Below are 22,046 nucleotides of genomic sequence, written 5' to 3'. Positions count from 1 at the left end.
GCCTCTTGCCATATATTCTGACATATTGCTATCAGGAATGAAACATCAAATATTAACCATTACCAAAAAGTTTCACTGTGACTCTTTGGTGGCAGACAACCAGGACAGCCCACGCTCTCTCTCATCTTACAGTAAATAGAGATTAATGAGTCAATGTAGAGTTAGAGTGTAGGAAGATGTTTAGAGTCTGAATTTTCTAAAACTTCTAATTAAGCTATTTATAATGACGTTACAGACAAGAAGCAAAGACTATTGGTGTAAAGCCGCCTCTTTACTGCATCTCATAAAGCTTCCCCTCCTCCCCTTTCTATACAGCAGCAACATTAAACTTAACCCTTACTGAACGCACACCTTCTAGATTTGGTTCGGCTTGGATGTATACTGGTGAATTGTGGGCGCTCTGGCCTCTGAAGTCAGACAGATCTGGCTGGATCCTGGCCAGTTACTTAGCCTCCCAGTGTCTCAATCTCCTTCTCATATAAAATCGGGCCAGTAACAGCACCTGCCCGCTAGTTTTAATGACAATTACATAGTGAATGCATAAAAGGGTAAGGTACAGAGACTATACATGGATACACTCAGTTCACGGCAGCTCTTTTTGGGTGATGGGATACTTGGCACATACCTCCTGCAGCAGATCCCCCCGGTAGGAGACAAACTGGGAGGCCACAGTGAAAATTCAGTACTGGGTCTTTAAGAACAACAGACCCCCTAACCTAATCACCTCAGCACTCAGTGGAAACCAGCAAAAATTTCAGAAGCAGAAATCCAGGGCTGACATTTCCCTAAGTGACCTGCATATGAGTGAAGCATTGAGTAGAAACATGTCTCAGAAGGTAAAATTACCAATAAGAACTAGAGGTATAAGTGAACACCGCTGAAATTTTTCTTGCCAATGGATGAAGCAAGTGTACTACAGGTCAAGCCCTAGATCCATAAAGCCAAATGGCTTCTTAAAAAAAAAAAAAAAAACCTTAAGTAATGTGATTCTTATTCAACTACTGCTAGTAGTCTACAGAATGACTTGTGTTCTATCCCTTAACTCTTTAGAAGCATCTCATAATGACTCAGGGTCTAGCATATGCCATAAATATATTAAGCATTCAATAATTAGTTCAATTGAAACATGAAATATGAAGACATTCCTGGTTTATAAGTAGACACTTTAAAAACTCAGGGGATATTCATGTTTTAGGGTTTAGTACAAATTGCTTTAGGAGAGGATCTAGAATGATCTTTATCTTCTAAAGAGCATTAAACCTTTAAACAAATCATCATAGAGACATGTGGACTTGTGCACTGGTTGGCAACTGACATGGTTCCTTTTGAATTTCCTGGTAAAAGTGCCCTCGGCTATCATGCCTGTAAAGAGTCTTCTCCAAATCCAGACCCACCACTGGAAAAGTAAGCACCAAGCTGGTGCTCAAATCACTTAACCAACTCCTATCACACTCTATAAGAATGAAAGACAGAGTGGTATACTTCATCACTACTCAATCTTAGCTGAGTGTTTTTTTTTTTGGAAAGATATGGAACGCTTCACAAATTTGCATCTCATCCTTGCAGAGGGGCTATGCTAATCTTCTCTGTATTACTGCAACTTTAGTGTATGTGCTGCCAAGGCGAGTACTTAGCTGAATGTTTTATAAGCAATGTTTAAATGCTCAAATTATAGTGAATTTAGAAAACTAAGATGATATAAGAAAGAAAATAAAATCATCCATATCTATAACCCTAACATCCAAAGAAAAGGCTATTAACAGTTTTATGTTTTTTAAATATACAGATAAATATTCTTGTTTTTAATTAGATCACATTTTACATAATTTTTACTGTTTATCGTAACTATCCTTCTTATTTTGTTTGAAAAATCTCAAATTTAATGGTTATATACCACATGAATAATGAATATGGTATAATTTAACCACTTGTTTGTTCTTTTTTTTTTTTTGACAGAGTCTCACCCTGTTGCCCAGGATGGAGTACAGTGACGCGATCTTGGCTCACTGCAACCTCTGTCTCCTGGGTTCAAGCGATTCTCCTGCCTCAGTCACCCTTGCAGCTGGGATTACAGGCCTGTGGCTGATTTTTTTTTTTTTTTTTGTATCTTTAGCAGAGATGGGGTTTCAACATGTTGGCCAGGCTGGTCTCCAATTCCTGACCTCAGGTGATCCACTCACCTCGGCCTCCCAAAGTGCTGGGATTACAGGCGTTGAACCACCGCACTTGGCCTTACCACTGGTTCTTTAATTATTTTTATAACATTTCAATAAACATTTTTTATATATAAATTTTCTTAAACGGCCAGACTTTTTGCTTAAATTTTATCTCTATTTAAAATTAACAGTCTTATAAAAATTAAATGCATAAATATATAAATGCAAAGTCCAGGTCAGTTTCCCTCATACCTCCCTTCCCAGAGGCACTGTAGCATACACTGTTTTTAGACCATTTCCTTTCCACAAACATATATACATAGAGCTATATACATGGACCTATAATGTGCATATACTTGTGAATTTATATTTAATTTAAATTAAAATGTAATTGTAAAGAGAAAATTCAATATCATTAAGTACATGGGCAAAAAGGGGCAAGGTTTGGTATATGACCTCCAAGCATGTTTAGAGTAAGCAGCCTAATGAGTCAGCGTTGGTCAGAGAGATGATTCTCTGCAGCCACAGGCAGGTCTGGGAAGCCAGGGTTCTGTCGGGTTAGCAAACAGAATCCTGAAATAAAAGATGTCTCCTGCTCTTGAAGACTAAGTGCCAGGATGGTAGTGACTGTGTATCGGTCTGGTTCCTCTCTGATTTCCAGTGCCTGGCACCTGGAGGAAGAGACTCGATGAACATCAGGAGGTGTGGATTTGCCAGAGCAGGGACAGGCTACCCTAGTCGGGGTAGCTGGAAAGCTGGAATCATTCAATGAAAGCTGGAAGGGGCCATTTCAATAGTGCTTGTTCCTGAGGCATATTTCTCTAAAGAACAGACTGATTCATGATGTGTGACAAAAGCAGTTAGATGTGACTGATGTCTATAAACAAAACTCATACTGCTGCCATTGTTTAAAGATAGTATCTTACATGTGACAGAAATATATACTGTGTATTATATAACTATAATAGGATTAGAGTGAATGCATGTTTTCTAGAAGAATTCATACAAATATGGAATTTAAGAGTGTCTTTTTAGGTCAACCTGTTTTGACATTTGTCCTCCCAGACTCCTCTACCAGTATAAAACAGTGGGGAAACAACAACAACAAACAGAAACCTGGAGGCCTACTTCTGTTTCTAGCCATACAGGATTTGTCCTCTTCGAGCTATAGGTTAACTCATCTGTAAAAAGGAGGCCAGACTGAAGGAGTCTACAAGGCCTTCCAGATACATTACATGATTCTCGACACAGCATAACATAAAGAGAACCCTATTGCACAACTACCTTTAGTCCAAAGCATGGAGCAGAAAATGCTAATTCCCAATCCTGGGTGTTTTTCCTCTTCCCTTCCTTCCACAGAAGGCACAGGATCCTGCAGTTTACCGCACTGACCTGAAGAGCCTCTTAGTGCAGTCCAGTCTCTGATCGAGAGCCCCCAGCCCACCCCTTCTATTTTCTGAGGCACGTGTTTTTCAGTCCTGGATAACCTGCTGCCAAGGAAGAGTAACTTCCCGTAAGAGCTCACCAGAGTGTCCGTTCAGCTTCCGCGACATGAGCATGTCCTCCGTGATGTAGATGCACATGTCTGGGCTGACTTCCAGAGGCTCTTCATTCATCTGCTCCAGATCCCGGGGGTCATCAACCAACATCTCTATTTCTGACACAGAAGAAGGAAAAGACAGTTAATAACAAAAAGGGAAATGACCATCATAATATACGACCATATTTTGAGGGTGGCTATGTAATTATTCGTATTTGAAAATAAATTTGCTAATGAGACTCCAATAGGAAACTCCAGAGACCATTTTCAACAGGTGCTACTCTCTCTCTCTCTCTTTCTGAGACGAAGTCTCACACTGTCACCAGGCTGGAGTGCAGTGGCTTGATCTCCACTCACTGCAACCTCCACCTCCTGGGTTCAAGCGATTCTCCTGCCTCAGCCTCCCAAGTAGCTGTGATTACAGGCACATGCCACCATACCCAGCTAATTTTTGTATTTCTAGCAGAGATGAGGTTTCACCATGTTGGCCAGAATGGTCTTGATCTCTTGACTTTGTGATCCGCCTGTCTTGGCCTCCCAAAGTGCTGGGATTACAAGCGTGAGCCACCGTGCCCGGCCTACTTGTTCTTTCTTATAGGACTGTTGCATCACCTACATGTTTTCTAATACTATAATTTGCCAATTATTCTGTATTTTTTAAGAAGAAAAACTACACTACCTTGCTGCAATGACAAAGGGCAAACCGAAACTGATGGGCCCTTTGCCTGATGCCAAAGCAAGGCTCACTGACACACGCAGATGAGCAGTTCACAAAGCCCCCATGTCCACAGCTGCCTACTCTCAAGGGCACTCAGTGACTTGAGATCCACACATATTCTACAGAAACCAAACAGACGGTCTGCAATTTTCTTTAACTGAGTGTTATCTTTTTCCTTAAGCCTGAATGCTACAGCACTTATTTGAGACAGAAAAATAATATAAAAGAGGGCCACAAATGTTAAATTTGGCTGAGATAAGCCATAGGACTCATCTTATCTCCTTAACACGCAGTAAGTTCCTATCAGCCAGGTGCTATATTTCTTTTATCTTCTCTATAGTTCTGGTTACGTGGGAGGCACTTAAGAAAAACATTACTAAGTAACTCAATGGTGTGGACTCCAATTTTTATTTTGTGGGGGGGTCCAGAAGTTCAAGATGTTTCTGTCACTATCACTGCACTCCACTGTGTTGTCCTAACCACTGCTTTATTTAATCTGGGAATTAGAAATACAGACACAATGGCTGCAGGACTAATCTCCAATCTACTTCATAGAAACAGCTAAGACTTTGAGTCCACAACCATCCAATCTTGTGGCCACAAAGGATCACAACTAGAGGGATGTTTGGTTGGTTCACAGCCAAACACAAGCAACTCAACCAAGTCACTGGGGAAGACAAGACACCTCTTCTACCCTATTACTACTGCCTAAAGTTGCTCTCCAGACACCAGTTCTGTAGAACCAATGCTTGAAAAAACTGGGAGACTAAACGGAGAGCCAGTGAGGACAGTACTGTTACCATCGTCCTGCGAGTCCTCTTCCAGCCGGTCTTTGCCGCCACTCTCCACCCCTGAGGTGTGGGAGCTGCCATGACTGGTCATTGAGCTGCAGGTTTTCAGCTTGCGGTGGATGGCACTGCTGGAGTAGCTGTCTTCTGGCCCCATGTCCCGGGGCTTGGTGTCTGCCTCAATGCCTGAGGTGTGGGAACTGCTGTGGCTGGTGGTGGAATGACGGGACAGGCGCTTGTGCTTCATGCTGCCTGCGCTGCTCCCGCTGGCCCGCGATCGTTTTTCCAGCTGGTCCATGTCGAGGTCCAGGTTGTCACTGATGTAAGATTCCCGGTACTGCTTCTTCTCTGTGTGGTGGGGAACACAGCTCATTATTACATCAATCAAGACAGAAGGAACGGCTGGTGAGTTTAAGTGACTCATCAGGCCAAGAACAAGGATAACTTCAGGTTCAGAATCTAGTGATTGGAAAGTAGTAATAATTTAGATAGGAATTTGACTTCAGAAGACTGAAAAATGAATAAAAACCAGTGAAACAGATTTGAGGGGGATATTTAAATTACTCAGTTTTTTTTAAAGATTCAAGCAGTATAAGAAGAGTGGTATTTAAAATGCAGTTACAGACCACTTCTTGTCTGCAAATTTATTGGTCCACAGGGAAGTAAGTTCAGTGAGTGATAGGAACATTTAGAAACTTCCAGAGCTTTGTGACATTGCCATGACAGCCACCAATGTGATTTTTTATTTTGCGAAAGTATCCACAGCATATTAAACATTTTAAAAATCTGGCCCTTTTCTGCAGATAATTTCAGAAGCACTGCTCTAGAAGACTACTTAATAAATATAATTATGCTAATTGCCATTCATTTTATTTGTTCATTTGTTCAATTTGTTCCATTGTTAGCTTAGCTCTAGCTGCTGAATACAATTTAATATAAAACTATTCTTCTGAGAATTTCTTGTGAAGATTCTAAAATTTGAATTTTCATTAATATAAGGTTGATTTTCTCCACTTAGGCTGAATTAGTGAGGTTTTATCATCTACTTAGAAAATACCAGTAATCACTAACTGGTTTGATGATTTCCAACTCCGACTGGTAAAGCTGTTCTTTGATTTAACATGTCAGTGCTGTTCTTGAACGCAATCAAAAACACAACACTGCAAAGTCTCTTTTATTACATACTAAACTAACCATTCCATTAAGGCACAAAGTTATAACCCAGCTGCCAGTTACAACTTGACTGACACAAAAATATTATTTTTGTCTTTTAGGTCAGAAATGTAAAACAAGGAAGAAGTTTAGATTCCTTGCCTTTTTAATACTGGAGAGAAATAATACAATACAACAATGTCAAAAATGGAGAGTGTATTTGGGGACTGTTAAGTTGATCTAATTTTAGAAACTGCTAACTAGTAGACTAATTGGGTTCTCAGGGGCCTGTTAATGGATTTTAATTGTCTTGTTTCTTGGTTAAGTGAAAATACTTGCATGCCTGATGTCTGAATCCAGCTCAGAAGTATAATCATCACAGGGTCCCCAGAGAGAAAATGAGCAGCAAGAGAAAGAAAAGATGCACCTTCTAGGATGCAAAATGCAAAACGATGCTTGGAGAAGGCTATGTGCACATTTCCAGCTTCCAGCCCATTCACATCTTTCTAAGGAACTGGCTGAAACACAAAGGTGAGTATGTGTTGCTACACAGAAAGCAGGCTGAAACCAGAGACCAGAGCTCCACACACACATCATCACAACAAAAATGCATCCAGGTACAACTTGTCATTCAGGGAGCAGACTGGGGCCTAACAATCCCCATCTTCTGAATCAGCAGGTGTAAGACGAAGGTGGACAGCCAAAGCAGTTTGCAAAAATTACCGTAGTTCCTATTCACTGTGGTTTCACAGTAATAGCCATGTGGCCCTTGGACGAGTGGTAAGTGAAGAGAAAAAAGTAAAAGTCTGTAAGTTGTTGGAGTTCCATTGTTCTAAAATAATTAGGAACTGTGGACCTAATCACTTAAAAGCTTTTCTGCATCTTTACATACAGCCTTTTTACTCCCAACTTCCTGATAGGTTCAGAGGTCAGTATAGTTCCTCTATACTCACTAGTATACTAATGAGGATATACAAGTACTTGCCAGCCTGTTTTCTAACTATTCCTGACTACATGTTAGCATGGCCTGGGTGTTCCACATGGCTGGCTTCTGTTCCCTCCCTAGTGTTGTATCACACCCTTTCCAGACATTTAAGAAGTTTCACACCGTTCAGTCACAAACTGAGAGAAACATTAAATAATTCTGAAATGTTTTCTAAGAAATGTAAAATGCAGCCTCTCATCTACCTAATAATCACTGGTGTCAACAGTACAGATCATCAATATGCCTGTGCTCTCTTTACTCCCTCTGTTGTAAAAGATCAGAGACAATGAGGTTTTTCATACACTATTTTAGAAAATATTGCAGTAAATGTGACTACTTATCCCTAAGAATAAGCTCCAGCTCTTGAATAAAGTTAGGCTTAAACATTTTTTTTAATGACGCGAGGCATGTTTTTCTTTCTCTTCTAAACCCTATAGAAAAATCCTTCTGATCATTTTCTACTAAAATGCTAACATAGTGTTTCAGACAAGGTGACTCTAAATAAAATTAAGAAAAACACAGACTCTTTTTATGCTGTTTTTTGCTAAACTAACACCCAGAAAAGGGCTTTTCATGTTAAAATGATAGAGCCCTTAAATGGGGGTGAGATCATTGGATTCAGGCCGAAGTTGACTCAGAGAAACTTAATTTCAGGCCTTTTTCAGACCTGGAAAACCTCTAAGTAGAAGAAACTAAGTATGTGTCATTCCTTCATTCCTCTACTGCTACGGTTTGAATGTCTGCTCCCTCCTAAACTCAGGCTGAAATCTAATCGCTATCAGAAGTCATATGATATCATATATCATAGTAGTAAGATGTGGGAGTTTAAACAGATGATTAGATCATGAGAGATCTGCTTTTGTGAATGGGTTAGTGCCATTATTGCAGCAGTAGGTACATTATGAGAGGGGGAGCTTGGCCCCCTTTTACTCTTTCTCACCCTCTCTTTGCCCTTCCACCTTCCACCATGGGATGAAGTAACAAGAAGACCCTTGGTAGATGCTGGCTCCTCAATCCCGGACTTCCCAGCCTCTAGAACTGTGAGGAAATAAACTTCTGTTCTTTAGAACTTACCTAATCTGTGGTCTTTTGTTACAGCAGCACAAAACAAACTAAGACACCTACTCACTTCAGCCTCCAAATATACTTGGTACTATGGTTGGCAATGAACAAAGCTCTGTCTCTTTGAAAACTCAAAATTCTTTGTAATTTTTACCTTAGAACCTATAGATGAAGGCCATTAATTCTTTTAGGCTCTAAAGGGATCTCTTAAGGTCATCTGAACAAAAAATATACTAAAATGCTGCAGGCAGAAGAAAGCTGATAGAACAAATCAGCTTTTCAAGGTGCCATGTTAGACGTTGAGGAATGAAGCTGACTTGGCAAATTATGGGCTCTGCACCTAATTATGTCACCTATTCTCATAGGTTCTCCTGCTTCTTCATCCTCTTCCTGCCCCCATCTGAATTCCTTTTAATATTCATGTCAGCATAGGAGAGAGATATTTGTAACACTGATGAGTCATGGTGGGGAAGAACTGGCAGTCTAGCAGCAGCGGAAGCCAATATACCTGACAGTTATACCAATTCTCTCTGAAGACACATGCAGTTTGTGGCAGACAGTGAGGAATGATTCATGTTCTAATCGCTACTAAATTACAAAAGAATTGCCAAACCGGGTCTCATTTGGATTGAGAGAGAATTTTTGAGAGAAATCAATCAGAAGCACAAACTTCTATAAGGTCTTTTGTTTATTTAAGAAAGGATGGGTACTTGTCTTGTTTCTACAGGAAAGATGAGGTCTGAGGTGTCAAAACTTGTCTCAGACATGAACCTAAAACATGAATCTTCACCCTGATATTCACACAAAAACACCAAATCCAATCTAATCAAATTACTGTTAGATATTACTACAATTTGTAAAAGTAATTTTTGCAAAAAAAATCTTTGAAAGCATAAACAAAACCCCAAAGCATTTTAAAAAAATAACAAAAGAACAAAAAACAAAAACTCAAATACGTAATGCAGCAGTTTTGAGGATTAGGGTTGGGGTGTGTTAAATGGAGGAAATCCAGGGTGCCACAACTCAAGATAAAAGGCTATCAGATTAATGTTGTAAAGTTGAAGCCAGATGTTACAGACCCTTAACACTGCCTTCTTTCCCACCCTGACTTGCTCCCCTTTTCAGGGCCCAGTACTCTGAGGCCACCAGATAGACTGCTTTATTTCATCTGCATCTCAGCAAAGCGCCCAAAGGACTACCTGACCTCCCTCTCCTTTGTTTGGCATTCTTGCTAGACCAGACCTGGAGGCCTCCCAGCTGTCAATCGGAGGCTGGAGACACATCTGTGACCCACCCTTGTTGTCACTCTAACCCTAAGAAAGAATCACATTAGAAAGAATTCCAGACCACCTGTGGATAATAGCACTAAGGTGGGTCAGTGTACATACAAAGCTCTAAAATGCAGATAAAATCTGAGTTGCAGATAAACTCTTGCCCTGTGCCTTTATAGGTGGCTTTTTGCAAGGATTTTCAAGTCAGGCATGGGAAAACCTTAGAGACTGCACTTGAGAGATAGCTAAATGGAGTCACCTCAGATATTTTGAATAGGTGCTACGGTAGGTGGGGCTCAAGCCTAACCCTTTGCTTTCTGGAAATACTGAGATGTAAATAGTAATGCTGCTCTCAATCTGGAGAGTCCCAGTCCCAAAATTCAATTCTGCAGGAGTTCAAAACCCCCATTCAGAGTAACAGGCCATGGGTGGCAAAGGTACAATGTGCTTCCACGCCCCAGACCCTGCAATACCTTCGTTTTCCTCCAGCTTCCGGATATGGCGCAGGACAGGCTGCAGATTCATATAGAGGCGGTGGCTGTTGCTCAGAAGTTGCAGGAGGTGTCTGGAGCGCATGGGGCACCCTGTGTAGTATATGAGCTTCCGGGCTGAAGGCAAGCCATCTGGTAAAATCTCAAATTTCTTACCCTTTGGAAGGAAACCATCAATCAAATTCAGGAAGAAAAATCTCTGATTTGCCAAAATCCCCTCTGTTTTCTATTTAGTAAGGAAGATTATAGATTCTGAAATGTATAAAGTTTCATTTAAAATTCCTTGCGGGATAAATTATTGTTTTCCCTTTCAAAAAATGTCATAGGACAGGGATGACCAGAAATTCAGGAAAGCATCTAGCCACAAGGGTCTGTCAGTCAACACTCACTACCCGAAACAGCTGAGGAGTGTCTTTGGTTTCTCTGGCTGGTCAGGTTATTTGTATAATGGAGAAGAGAAGGGTCCACCATAAAAGAATCATCAAATGTAATCCCAACACCCTAACGCAGCAACAAGGCGACCAATTCTAAAAAAGACTAATGTATTCAAATATTTATTGAATACTTAATATAGACCAAACACCTTCCTAGGCACTGACAAAAAAAAAAAAAAATAGGCAGTGAATATGACAGACAAGGTTCCTACCCTCACGGAGCTATATATCCCAGCAGGAGAAACGGCAAAGAAACACATAAAATAATTACAGTTTATGATAAATTCTTGGAAATAAATAAATAAGGAGTTATATAGTGAACAATATAGGATACCTATTTAGGGTTTAGAAGAAATGGAAAACTTCCCTAGCTGGACACAGAGAGAGCTGGTAGTTGGAGGGATGAGATGGGAAAGAGCAAGAACAGCTACCAGTAGAGATATAAGGAATCTCCTTCTTCAAGTCCGTGATCACTAAGATAAAGTCCTAAGTTGAGGGCAAGGCTTTGACAAAGTTTCTTACAGTTATGGGATATTATGAACTCTTTCAACTTTCCTAATAATGAATAGGGCAGCTGAAATACAAAAAAGAGTATTTCAGATACAATGATTCTCAGCCAGAGGGTGGAGGTAAAGCAAGGACGGAGGCATATTCTAACTACACACTTAAAGTCTGTACGGAGCAGTATGGGCTTGTGTAGCCCAGATAGGGATAAGGTGGAGGTGTTTTGTTTCTTTAAATCTCTGAGCTTTCCCTCATTTTAAAGGAACTACCAGTGGATCCTAATACTGAAATAGTAACAACTGACATTTTTTGAGCACTAAGCATGAATCCACTCATTTAATCCTCATAGTAAGTCAAGGGAGAGAGTTAATTATCCACATTTTAGAATGAAACCAAGGCACAGAGTTTATGTAACTTGCTCAAGGTCATACAGCTAGACAGGGCTGAGTTGGCTGCACGAAGCATCATCTGAGAAACTTGTCAAAATAGATTCCTCATCTCTACGCCAGACCCACTGAGTCAAAAATCTCCTGGAGGAGGATGATGAGGCCCAAAAATATGTATCTTAAAAAAAAAGCTCCTCAGATAAGGGCAATACACAAATAGATTCAGTAAGCACCAAGTCCAGGACCCTAAAAAACCCTCAATTTCATAAATGTACTTCATTATAACTTAATTTGGGGCATGAGAGGGGCAAGTGGGTCTTAATTTGCTCATTTTCAAACAGCTCAGATCCTTTCACAAATAGCTTGAAACAAAAAAGAGCCAGTTAGGAGGAGACAGGTCAGGCCCCGTGTAAGTATAAGTAAAGTGAAATCAGATTGAATTATGCCCAAGTAATTAAAGTAATGTGAAGTCAGAAACAAATCTTTTGACTTACAGGGCAGTGTGGAGTCAATGCCCACATTCTATTTGCAATATAGCCCTTTATTTACATAGGCCATCTTTCTTACAGGCGACAAGCCCATGTCTACAAACCCTTATCTTCCTTTCTTCATGTATTTTTTTTCAGTAATTTCTGAACAAAGCAGAACTATGAATTTTTTTTTTTTTTTTGAGATGGAGTTGTGCTCTTGTTGCCCAGGCTGGAGTGCAATGGTGTGGTCTTGGCTCACTGCAACCTTCGCCTCTCAGGTTTGAGCGATTCTCATGCCTCAGCCTCCTGAGTAGCTGGGATTACAGGTGCCCATCACCATGCCCAAACAATTTTTGTATTTTTAGTAGAGACAGGGTTTCACCATGTTGGCCAAGCTGGTCTCGAACTCCTGACCTCTGGTGATCTGCTCACCTTGACCTCCCAAAGTGCTGGGATTACAGGATTGAGCCACTGTGCCCAGCCAGAACTATGACTTTTTATGACCAAATGTACACATTACTAATTCTTTGAAACCTACCAAAAAAAATAGATATAGCTGGCAAAAGAGAAATATTTGGGAAAAATCAAGGTGTTGCTCTAATAAAAGAAAATGTATCATTCTCAATATTGTAAGAGTATTTTTCCGATTAAGAATTGCAGACCTCTCTTTAAAATAATGAGTTTTACATAGTCAAATATTAATATAAACCTCTTTTTATATAATTCTTCATTCTTTGCTCAAAAGAGGTAACTTTCAAAAGAACTGGCTAACTTCTACATGAAATATCTTCTGCAACTAGAATAACTTAGGGACACGTGCTAGAGACCAAACACAAATTAAACTTACTAACTTCTTTTGCTATAAGATTATTCACTATAAGATTCTTTGATTTTAATTTCACCACTAATACGTGTGACAATGGAATATATAGCACATGCATTAAAATACAAGAAAGCCAATTATCTTCAGTGTCAACTTCTTAAAAATTGCTGCTTTTGTGCCTAAGACAATATTGTTTAAAAACAAAAAAATAAAAATCCACAAAAATAAGCAATTAATGGGACTTTTCTTTTAAGCCAGTTATTTTAAACTTACCACAAACACCAATTTTCCAACATTTGTCCAGGGGAAATCATAAAGTAATTGTTTCTCTTCATCTAAATTCTGTGAAAAGAATATGAATATGGAGTTAATGGGAAAAATGATACTGTAAAATGGCTCTAACTTCTTTCCCTGAAAACCAAAACACAGTAATTAAAATTTGAAAAAAGCCCCCACATCTCTTTGGAGAAATACAGACAGTAATTAAGAGATTTCGTGATAACGATTCTGTGGCTTTTGGTTCCTGTGTGACTGTATTAACTAACCCTTTTAAGGCAATCTTTTCCCTTCTGGTGTACACCTAAATTTAAATAACAAGTCCAAAGGACCCAGGCATTCAAGAGATGCAGTAGGGCGCTCAGACTTTCATAATTGGATATTTTGCCTACACCAAAGATAAGACATGCTTTTACTTTCCTGTGTCTTGCAGAGAGAGTTATCTGTCTCCCTTTTTGATGGTAGCAGGATAACACTGTCCCACCTGCTAAAGGGTGACAGTTACTACTTATTTAAGGGGTAAGTTTTTTTTTTTTTTTTTGAGACGGAGTCTCGCTCTGTCACCCAGGCTGGAGTGCTGTGGCCGGATATCAGCTCACTGCAAGCTCCGCCTCCTGGGTTCGCGCCATTCTCCTGCCTCAGCCTCCTGGGTAGCTGGGACTACAGGCGCCGCTACCTCGCCCGGCTAGTTTTTTGTAGTTTTTAGTAGAGACGGGGTTTCACCGTGTTAGCCAGGATGGTCTCGATCTCCTGACCTCGTGATCCGCCCGTCTCGGCCTCCCAAAGTGCTGGGATTACAGGCTTGAGCCACCGCGCCCGGCTAAGGGGTAAGTTTTATCACAAAAGTGTAACGGAAATTAAAACGTCTGGTCAGGCACAATATCAAAATGTTGCTTTTCTTTCCACTTACAAATGCTCCAAAGGATAAAAGAATATCTAAAATCAATGACAAACAGAAATGTTTGGATATTAATGATCTGTTAGTGATGAACCTGGGCTAATCTTTGGCTTACTGTTTTCTGTTATAGGGGACTTATTACTGTCAACAATCGGGCTGAGTCACTTCACCCATCCTACATCATCCACATCTGTGCTAGACAAACAGGAAATGACCAGCTAGTGGCCAAAAATGAACTACTGAAGCTATGGCAGGACCACAGAGGCATGCTGTAAACATAAGACATGGCCGACAGCATTTGACACTTAATTCTCATTTACCAACCTGAAAAATCTGTATTCCCCGCATGGTCAATCCAAGAGTCAGCGAAGCTTCAATTTCCCTTTTATCCTGTAGGAATAGAATTTTATAGAAAATTAAATGTTTCTATATTATTTTTTCTACAGTGGACAATTTAGCACCAAAGAAACATTTCAGGACTGAAAAGTTTTGGACTTAAAATAACGTTGCTCAAGGCTTTCCACATACCTAGTTTCCTACAAGAATTAAGAAAACCATGGGCACATATTAAATCAAGAATGGTATATTCTACTTTTTAAATTTCTGAGATTTCAAAGGTTTAGTGTTTTTACTATATTACATACACTTTTGTATCTGACAATATTCTAAACACTTGTTATTGAAAACTCCAGTAAATAAGGCTATTTTTGCTGCTTTTGCATCATTTGATTTTTTTAACCTTCTATCTTATAATTACTCTTTTCTCAGATGTTAGAATCTTAAATCTAATGTAATAGTTATACTCTGAGATGCATAAGACTTTATATGTTTAAAACTGGGCACATCTTCCAGCTCTTAAGTCAAAATTAGGGGCAAGTGACCAAATATTTAAGGCTCTCTCATGAGGATAACAAAGTTGTACAAGCTTTGTATTCAGTTAGTTTGGAAATACTTATTTTTAAGAAGTTCAATGATCACTTGCCAATATGATACACAGTCTACCAGCTAAACCATAAACTGTAGAAAATAAACTACAACGAGCGTAAGGGAAAAAGAAACTCCACAATTAAAAATGTACTTTAAAATTCAGCCACATCCTTTAAGTGTTCAACTGTAGTAAGTATATATAGTGTATAAAGTTCATAATAGAAGAGAAATGAAATTACTAAGTAAATATTCTCATTATGAGATTTCTCAATAAACACAATGAATATGCAGAGATCTTTTTAAGCTTAGTGCCAGTTTCCCCAGGAACATGGGATGAAATATTTTTACAAAATGTATCCTCACTGGCATTATAACTACAAGACACAGCCTATTTCTACTATTTAGGCTGTTTCTTTCCAACTAGTATATTTTTACATCAAGAAAGATACATATAGTATAAGCTTTAAGAGGAGAAACTAATCCATCATTATATGAGTTTTGGTCAATTTCGCTTTCAAGGCTGTACTGACTGCTTTCTGGAATAAGGCTATGCTGGTAAAAATGCTGGTTTTCAAGTATAAGGTATATATTGGTGGAAAAGGGGCACAAAACGGTTTTTTTTTTCCAGAATGTTCCCTTGTCCTTTGTCTACCTTATTTCCAGTTTATGAGCAGCCCCTAAAAGAAGCAGATTTAACGGCTGCCACTGAATTGCTCCAAAGAATAAAAACTGTGCATCAGCCAATATCTTTTCTCCCACTTCATTCTGTTACCTTTTTATTAAAAATCTTGTTTTCAGCAGATAAGAGTCATTTTCTATGCAATTTAGAAGCTCCATACTTTAAGTAAACTTGAAAATTAAGTTTTACACAGAAGATAAATTGGGGATATCTACTTCAATAAAAGATTCTTATTTCTTAATAGGATTCTTTAAAACAGCAAGCTTCCCCAGCAAATAAGGCAAAAAGCAATTAATGGTTATTGAGCACACACTAATGTGCCAGGTATTCCACCTCATTATTTCAGATTCATTATCTCACTGAAGCCTCCCAACCTTGTGAAGCATATTGTATCATCCCCACTTAATAGCTCAGGATTATAGTTGCCTAGGATGCCAGCTATAGCAAATAGTGACATAGGGTTTCTAATTGACATCTGATTCCAAAGCCACACTCTTACTCTTTCCAACATATCATTCATACTTCTAATACATTTTAAAATATAAACTAATTATCAAAACTGTCATTTATTTGCATCTTCTCGTGTCAACTGAGGTGTCACAAATGAAATCTCTTAAGGCTAAAAACAAAATTACAACTCAGTCCTTTAGGAATTTAGCCAAAGAGATTTTATGGAACTCAATTATGCCTTTCAAGGATGATGGGGCATTAATAATGCATCTCTTAAGCATAGAAGAGAGATAGAAAAAAGATCAGTTGGTCCCTTAAGTTTTCTGAACCAGCTAAAAAGATTACTGAGCAATACATCCAAACTAAAGCCCAGTTTCCAATGGTCTAGCTATGCTAATCCTACCGCAAAAGGCATAGTAGAGATAACAAGCATAACACTAACAATGGCAATGGTAACAACGGCAAACTTAACATCATGCTTAACGTGCTGGGCACTGTTTTAAGCAGTTTTTCATCCAACAATTCCTTTAGTATCCAGCAATCCTAAAAGGCAAGTATGTTGCTGTCCCCTTTAACTATGGGGAAACTGAAGTACACAGAGGTTAAGTAAGTAACTTGCCTGAGGTCACACAGTAAGAAGTCAAACTGAGATTCAATCCCAGGCAGTCAGGCTCAACTGACAGTGCTCTTAACCACTTCATCCATTCGGTTTGAGTATATACATTTGAATACTTAAATGGGTATTCAGGAGTTCTTGCCAGCAAAGTGGCACTTATGGAATAGTGAAAGGGGTTAGGAGGAGGAGGGGAAGAGAAGACAAGATGATATAGAGTACTGTGAGTGATTCCTGCAGAGCATGACCCCAGTTGTTATTTGGGTGTGTGACCTCTGCCCCAGAATGGAAAAACGAGGCTAGAGATACACGGGACACAAAGTAGAGTAACTTCCAAGAGTGAGGAATATGTGTAATACAGTTCCTTAAGCACACAGCCTGTGTTATCAAGAAGGCCTTGACTAAATCTTGGCTTTGCCATTTAGTTTTGTGATCTTAGGTAATTCATTTAATCTCGTTAGGCCTCAGTTTCCTGGTCTGTAAAATAAAGATTAAAGTACCTTTCATATAAAGTTATGAGGATTAAAAAAATACAAAGTGTGCCCAGTAAACACAGGACTCCATAAACATTACCTGTTGTGGTAATGTTCTTGTAATTGACGGATACAATGCAGGTATAGCTTCACTTTGAGGAATATTAAAAATTATTTATCAAAGAAGTTGCAAATGCTATTCCCCAAAGCAGAAAAGCAGATTTGGGGAGGAGAGAAATAACAAAGCCATAATCACTGAAAAAGTCAGATTAACATTTTATAGCCAATTGTCATCTCACTATTAGAACCATTAAAAAATACTCCATCCTACTTCCAGGCCAGAGGAAAAACACCATGGCCTCCAAGACTGACCTGCAATAACAAAAAGCAGTTCAATGAAACTCTTTTAAAAGTGTGTAAAAAATGAAATAATTTTTAATGGAAATGAAATCCTAAGGTTTTCCTTCTCAATCCTATTGAGATGATTTTTTTTTTCTCAGAAGCTGAAGACTTAGTTGCCGTTTCGTACCTTATACAATCTGTAGTAATGAACAGCGACATCATCCAGTCGGACAGCCTCTTTGATATATTTAAGATGAGCTTCGGAAGCTGTCAGTGCAAACTGATCTTTGTGCATGTTTGGAATGTGCTTCAGGATGTAGTCTTTCCCCCTCTTGGAAACAACCTGTTGGGATACAAGGGGTGTGCAATGCAACATTTGTTGGAGAGATGTAAGCTCTATCCCCACCCCCAAAATGATGAAAGAATGAGAATCTAAAATAGCCATGTAAACTGGTTGATTTCCATTAGAAAATTCCCACTTTCATTCTGTTTTCACCATCTGTTATGTTGCTGGGCTGAATCAGCTAATACTAGAAGCTATAGAGTCAATTTAATTGTACTGCTGAATACCTAAGAAGAAAAATCACAACAAATAGGAAAAATAAGTTACCTTTGCTTTAAAGTCACCAAGAAAAAAAAAACTATAAAAACTTTCATAATTTTGTACACGTAATTCTTTATACTTGTAAGTTTATACTTGGTACCATGAAATACATCTATAGTAGGCACATCTTCAGGTTCTGGATCCTACCTAACTCTTAAGAAAATTACAGCCACAGAGTGGGAGGTTCTAAATGTTAATCAAAAGAAGGCAGGGGACTGGGAGAAATTCTCTAATTTTGGTTCTTGCATAAAAGGCTGATATGAACACTGTCGGAATACTTATGAGAAAACCGTTTCATTCAAACATTCATTGTGATTCACTGTGACTTAGATTTTCATCAGGCAGTACTCTGGGCTTTCAGATGTCAAATATATAGTATCCAGCAGCTGCAGGCTAAGAGAAAGGTGTTGATTAAAGTCTTAGCTGATTCCATAAGGAATACAATAGATGGAAGGACTTATGAATGCGAGCAAAAGAATCATGCTCAAAATAATCAAAATTTAAAAATTACAGATTTTTGGTTTTAAAATGTCTTTACATTGATATTTTGTTTCTTCCTATTGAATATTTTACAAAGAATTAAATATGATGAATTAATAGTCAGTTGTCAAGTTCTGCTAAGAACTCAAGTTACAGATTATTCTTTCCAGGTTCTTTTCACATGGTAATCAGTTAAATCAGTTATTTGTCAACTTTTTTCTCAGGTCAAAAGCACACTGAAAATAGTATTTGTAAGGGCACTAAAGTAGATGGTTTTGGTGATCCCAAGGGTGGGGGAAACTGGTATCTCAGCACACTGGTTGCCCTGGCATACTAACTGGATTTCAGTAATCAATATTCAATGAGCACCTGATGACAACCAGAGAATGCAAACATGCTACAGACAGCAATAATTTGACAGACATTGTGATTTCTCTCCAACAAATAAAGCACTGTAAGTCACACAACAAAAAATTACTGAGTACCTCAATATGAAGAGCTGATGAAATAGAAAAGGTTAAGGTTATGCCCATCTTTCACAACACACTAAGAAACAGTTTACTGGGAGCAAGAAATAAATCATTTTAAAATAAGATGTGAAACACTATACCCAGGTTCTTCTTGAGCACTGGGCACCTAGATGGTCTGCCCAGAAGGAGCAGAGTCTCGGAGGATGAGTAGGAGTTAGCCAGGTGAAACAGACAGGGGCTTCACCAGCTAAAGGAACTGCAAGAAGAAAGACCCAAAGCATGAAACACCACAGTAAGTACGGAGACGTACCAATGGCTGAATGTTGCCACAGCCTAAAGTTCAAGGTGCAGGACAACCAGAAAGGAAGCTGGAATGGTTGGCAGGGACTATAATCTGGAGAGTTTCTAGGTTATGCATGGGAGCCTGAGCTTCACTCCACAGGTGACGGAGGAGGCCCTGAAAGTCTAAGTCAGAAGCAAAATCATCTCATCTGCAAGCTGTGGAGTAAAGACCGAAGCAGGGACAAGCTTCTGCAACAGTGTTGCTGAGAACAGGAACCTAGAAACAGTAGGAACTAAGACAGGGAGAGGAGGCAATGGACATTTAGGAAGGCTAATGGCAACAAAAATAGAAAAGAATTTTATTTCTTAAGCTGGGTGATTGGTACTCAAGCACATACATTACAGGGTGTTTCAGTTGATGGGACAGGGCAGGGAGAAGGAATGGTGATAACGCAGAGTTCCGTATGAATCTCATGTACTCAGAGGTAGGAATACGTAGAACTGAAGTGGCAAGAAGATGAATTCGATTTAGAACATCTTGAGTTTGAAGGGCCTATGGGTAAACAGCTACCTTATGGATAAAGGGAAGAGAAACAGATTTGGGACTTGCCTTCACGTAGGTGATCGTTAAAAGCATTAATCTGGATGAGATCTCCCAAGATGCGACTGGTTAAGTGTCAGGTATGGCAGCAAAATTTAGTGAAAAGAGTCTACTGGATATGTCAATATAAAGCAACTGGTGTCAATATAAAGCAAAAGTAGTATATATTTAATTTTTTACTTCATTACTATATTGATATAAAATAACCTAACGGGCAGCACCATGAGTGGACTGATGGGGAAAGAAGGCAGATGGAAATGGCTTGAGGAACACTTGTGGGAAGCAAATAAGCTGAAAAAATCAAATACACACTACCTTTTCAAGACGCTTTACTGAGAAGGCAAGACTAGAGTAGTAGCTCTTTTTTCCCTCCGCCTTTCTCTCTCCAGGATGGGTGAGAGAGAACCAAACATGTTTTGTATGTCCTCACTGAAGAAGAGTTAGTTTGGGGAGGGGCTAACGATAAAGAAGAGAGAGAAAATACAGCATAGACCTGGAGGAAGGATGGGGAAACAGACAAGGTAGAGTAGAGAAAGGGCAGCTGAGACGGTTCACGTTAGAAAAACCCACATTTTCTTGCTGAAAGAAGGGGTTAGTTGCTCTCCCGAGAGTGGAGGACATGCAGGCCAGAGCCGGAAGTTGACATACTTGTTCTCTCAGCAAAGGAAAGTGAGGGATAATCTTACTTTTTAAAGAGTTATGTTTTTCTGCCTTCAAAGGGAGAAAATTCTGCCTCAGTAAGAGTAGGCAAGAAGGTCAAGGACATGTCAATGCCAAAAGGAGGCTGGCAAGTTCCAAGCTCCACTGTATTATCAGGATGGATTGCAATCCTCTCCCCCATTCACCATAAAAAGATTGAGTACATGAAGACATGATGTGCACCATGTTTTTAAGTGTTAAATATCTGGGCATCATGAAGAATTTGGCCACAGAACATCTGTGTTCCCATTTCTTAAAGAGTATGAGTGGCAACACTACGAACTAGAAATGCTGAAAGAAAACACTCTTTCAAATTTGAAAACAGTGCTTACCCAAGATGGGAAGTAAGCCTCTGGCTCGAAGTATTTTCCATAGTGCTTATTCCTTTTGAAGTTCCCAAGATCAGCCTGTAGGGCAAAGGCTGCCAGCAGGAAGTAGGCCTCCTCTCGGAGCACACACTGAGAATGAAGAACTTGTTTTCTCAGGTGCCAGTAATAATAGTATCTTGCTGCTCTGTCACTAGGAAAATAAGAGAAAACAGAACTCACATTTTCATGGAACAATCCAATGACATGTAAACAGAACCCAAATCCTGCTCTCCATCTGGTGACAGGAGCCCTTCTGTTCCTGCTCCTCCCTCCCACCTCATTGAAAAGGGAGCGGTTGTAGCTAACATCTGATAGCTGCCTCACTGAGGTTGCAGGGGGTCAGAACTCTAAGTCACACTATCCAGACAACAAAAACAACATTTCCTAAGGCTTACAGCATTTGATTCGTTCAGAGAAGACAAAGGTCTGAATCATTCTACTCTAAAATGGTAACTATTTCACCGAGCAAGTGTTAGAAGTTAGACATGTGTAATCTGTACTGATTTTGCTACAATGATGCTGCACACATGACATAAATACGGAAAAATCTGAGGAGCAATCCTGCTTCAGTGTTTTGCTGTTCTTTTTATTATTTTTTAACTGAACACACTACAAATACTTTAAGGCCCTTTATAAGTATTTGCATATATACTCTTCTGGAAAAAAATTTGCTTAACAAAACTGTTCTTTTCCTTTTTTTAAGCTTCTCCAAGAAGAAATGAATGCTTTCCTTAAATCTTCTTTTTGAGGTTTTTTTATTAAATGAATGTTACGTTACTGGCATGCTTTTATAGGCACATGTCATGACCATTATTATACTCCCCACAAAAGGAAATAATAACAGGGCACACTCATTACAATTTGTTGAGATCAGAAATAAACACAGTCACCATTAAATACGTTAAGAAATGTTGACTGGGGAAAACATGGTAAAAGCTCCAAAAAATATTTACTGGCAAATAGAATGCTTTTGTGATCAAAGTAAAAACGTGCGTGTACATATTTTAACGAGCTCATTTGCCTCTACATTATTTCAGGTTGAATGTTTACCTGAGATTCATAGCTGATATCATTAGTAGAAAACACATATAGGTTTATTTATAC

At 39.1% G+C, this 22,046-nt stretch overlaps 1 protein-coding gene across 4 annotated transcripts in view; it reads right to left on the bottom strand.

Annotated features, from left to right (window-relative positions):
* Nucleotides 1-22,046, bottom strand: part of FRMD6 (FERM domain containing 6) — an 80,450-nt gene that overhangs the window by 5,057 nt on the left and 53,347 nt on the right. For 3 of the 4 annotated variants that reach the window (XM_011961782.1, XM_011961783.1, XM_011961781.1), the window contains 7 exons: nucleotides 20,907-21,093; nucleotides 17,626-17,781; nucleotides 14,279-14,344; nucleotides 13,054-13,122; nucleotides 10,146-10,320; nucleotides 5,215-5,550; nucleotides 3,682-3,813 (listed from right to left, as the gene is read on the bottom strand). In XM_011961782.1, the coding sequence (XP_011817172.1) occupies nucleotides 3,682-3,813; nucleotides 5,215-5,550; nucleotides 10,146-10,320; nucleotides 13,054-13,122; nucleotides 14,279-14,344; nucleotides 17,626-17,781; nucleotides 20,907-21,093 (1,121 nt within the window). Of the gene's footprint in view, nucleotides 1-3,681; nucleotides 3,814-5,214; nucleotides 5,551-8,279; nucleotides 8,390-10,145; nucleotides 10,321-13,053; nucleotides 13,123-14,278; nucleotides 14,345-17,625; nucleotides 17,782-20,906; nucleotides 21,094-22,046 lie in introns of those variants that run through there. The other variant, XM_011961784.1, reaches the window with a different exon arrangement.

This window comes from Colobus angolensis, unplaced genomic scaffold (assembly GCF_000951035.1).
Source record: "Colobus angolensis palliatus isolate OR3802 unplaced genomic scaffold, Cang.pa_1.0 Scaffold57, whole genome shotgun sequence".
Lineage (NCBI taxonomy): Eukaryota > Metazoa > Chordata > Mammalia > Primates > Cercopithecidae > Colobus > Colobus angolensis.
The sequence above is the reverse complement of the archived record's forward strand: the minus strand, read 5'-3'. Positions and strand labels throughout refer to the sequence as shown.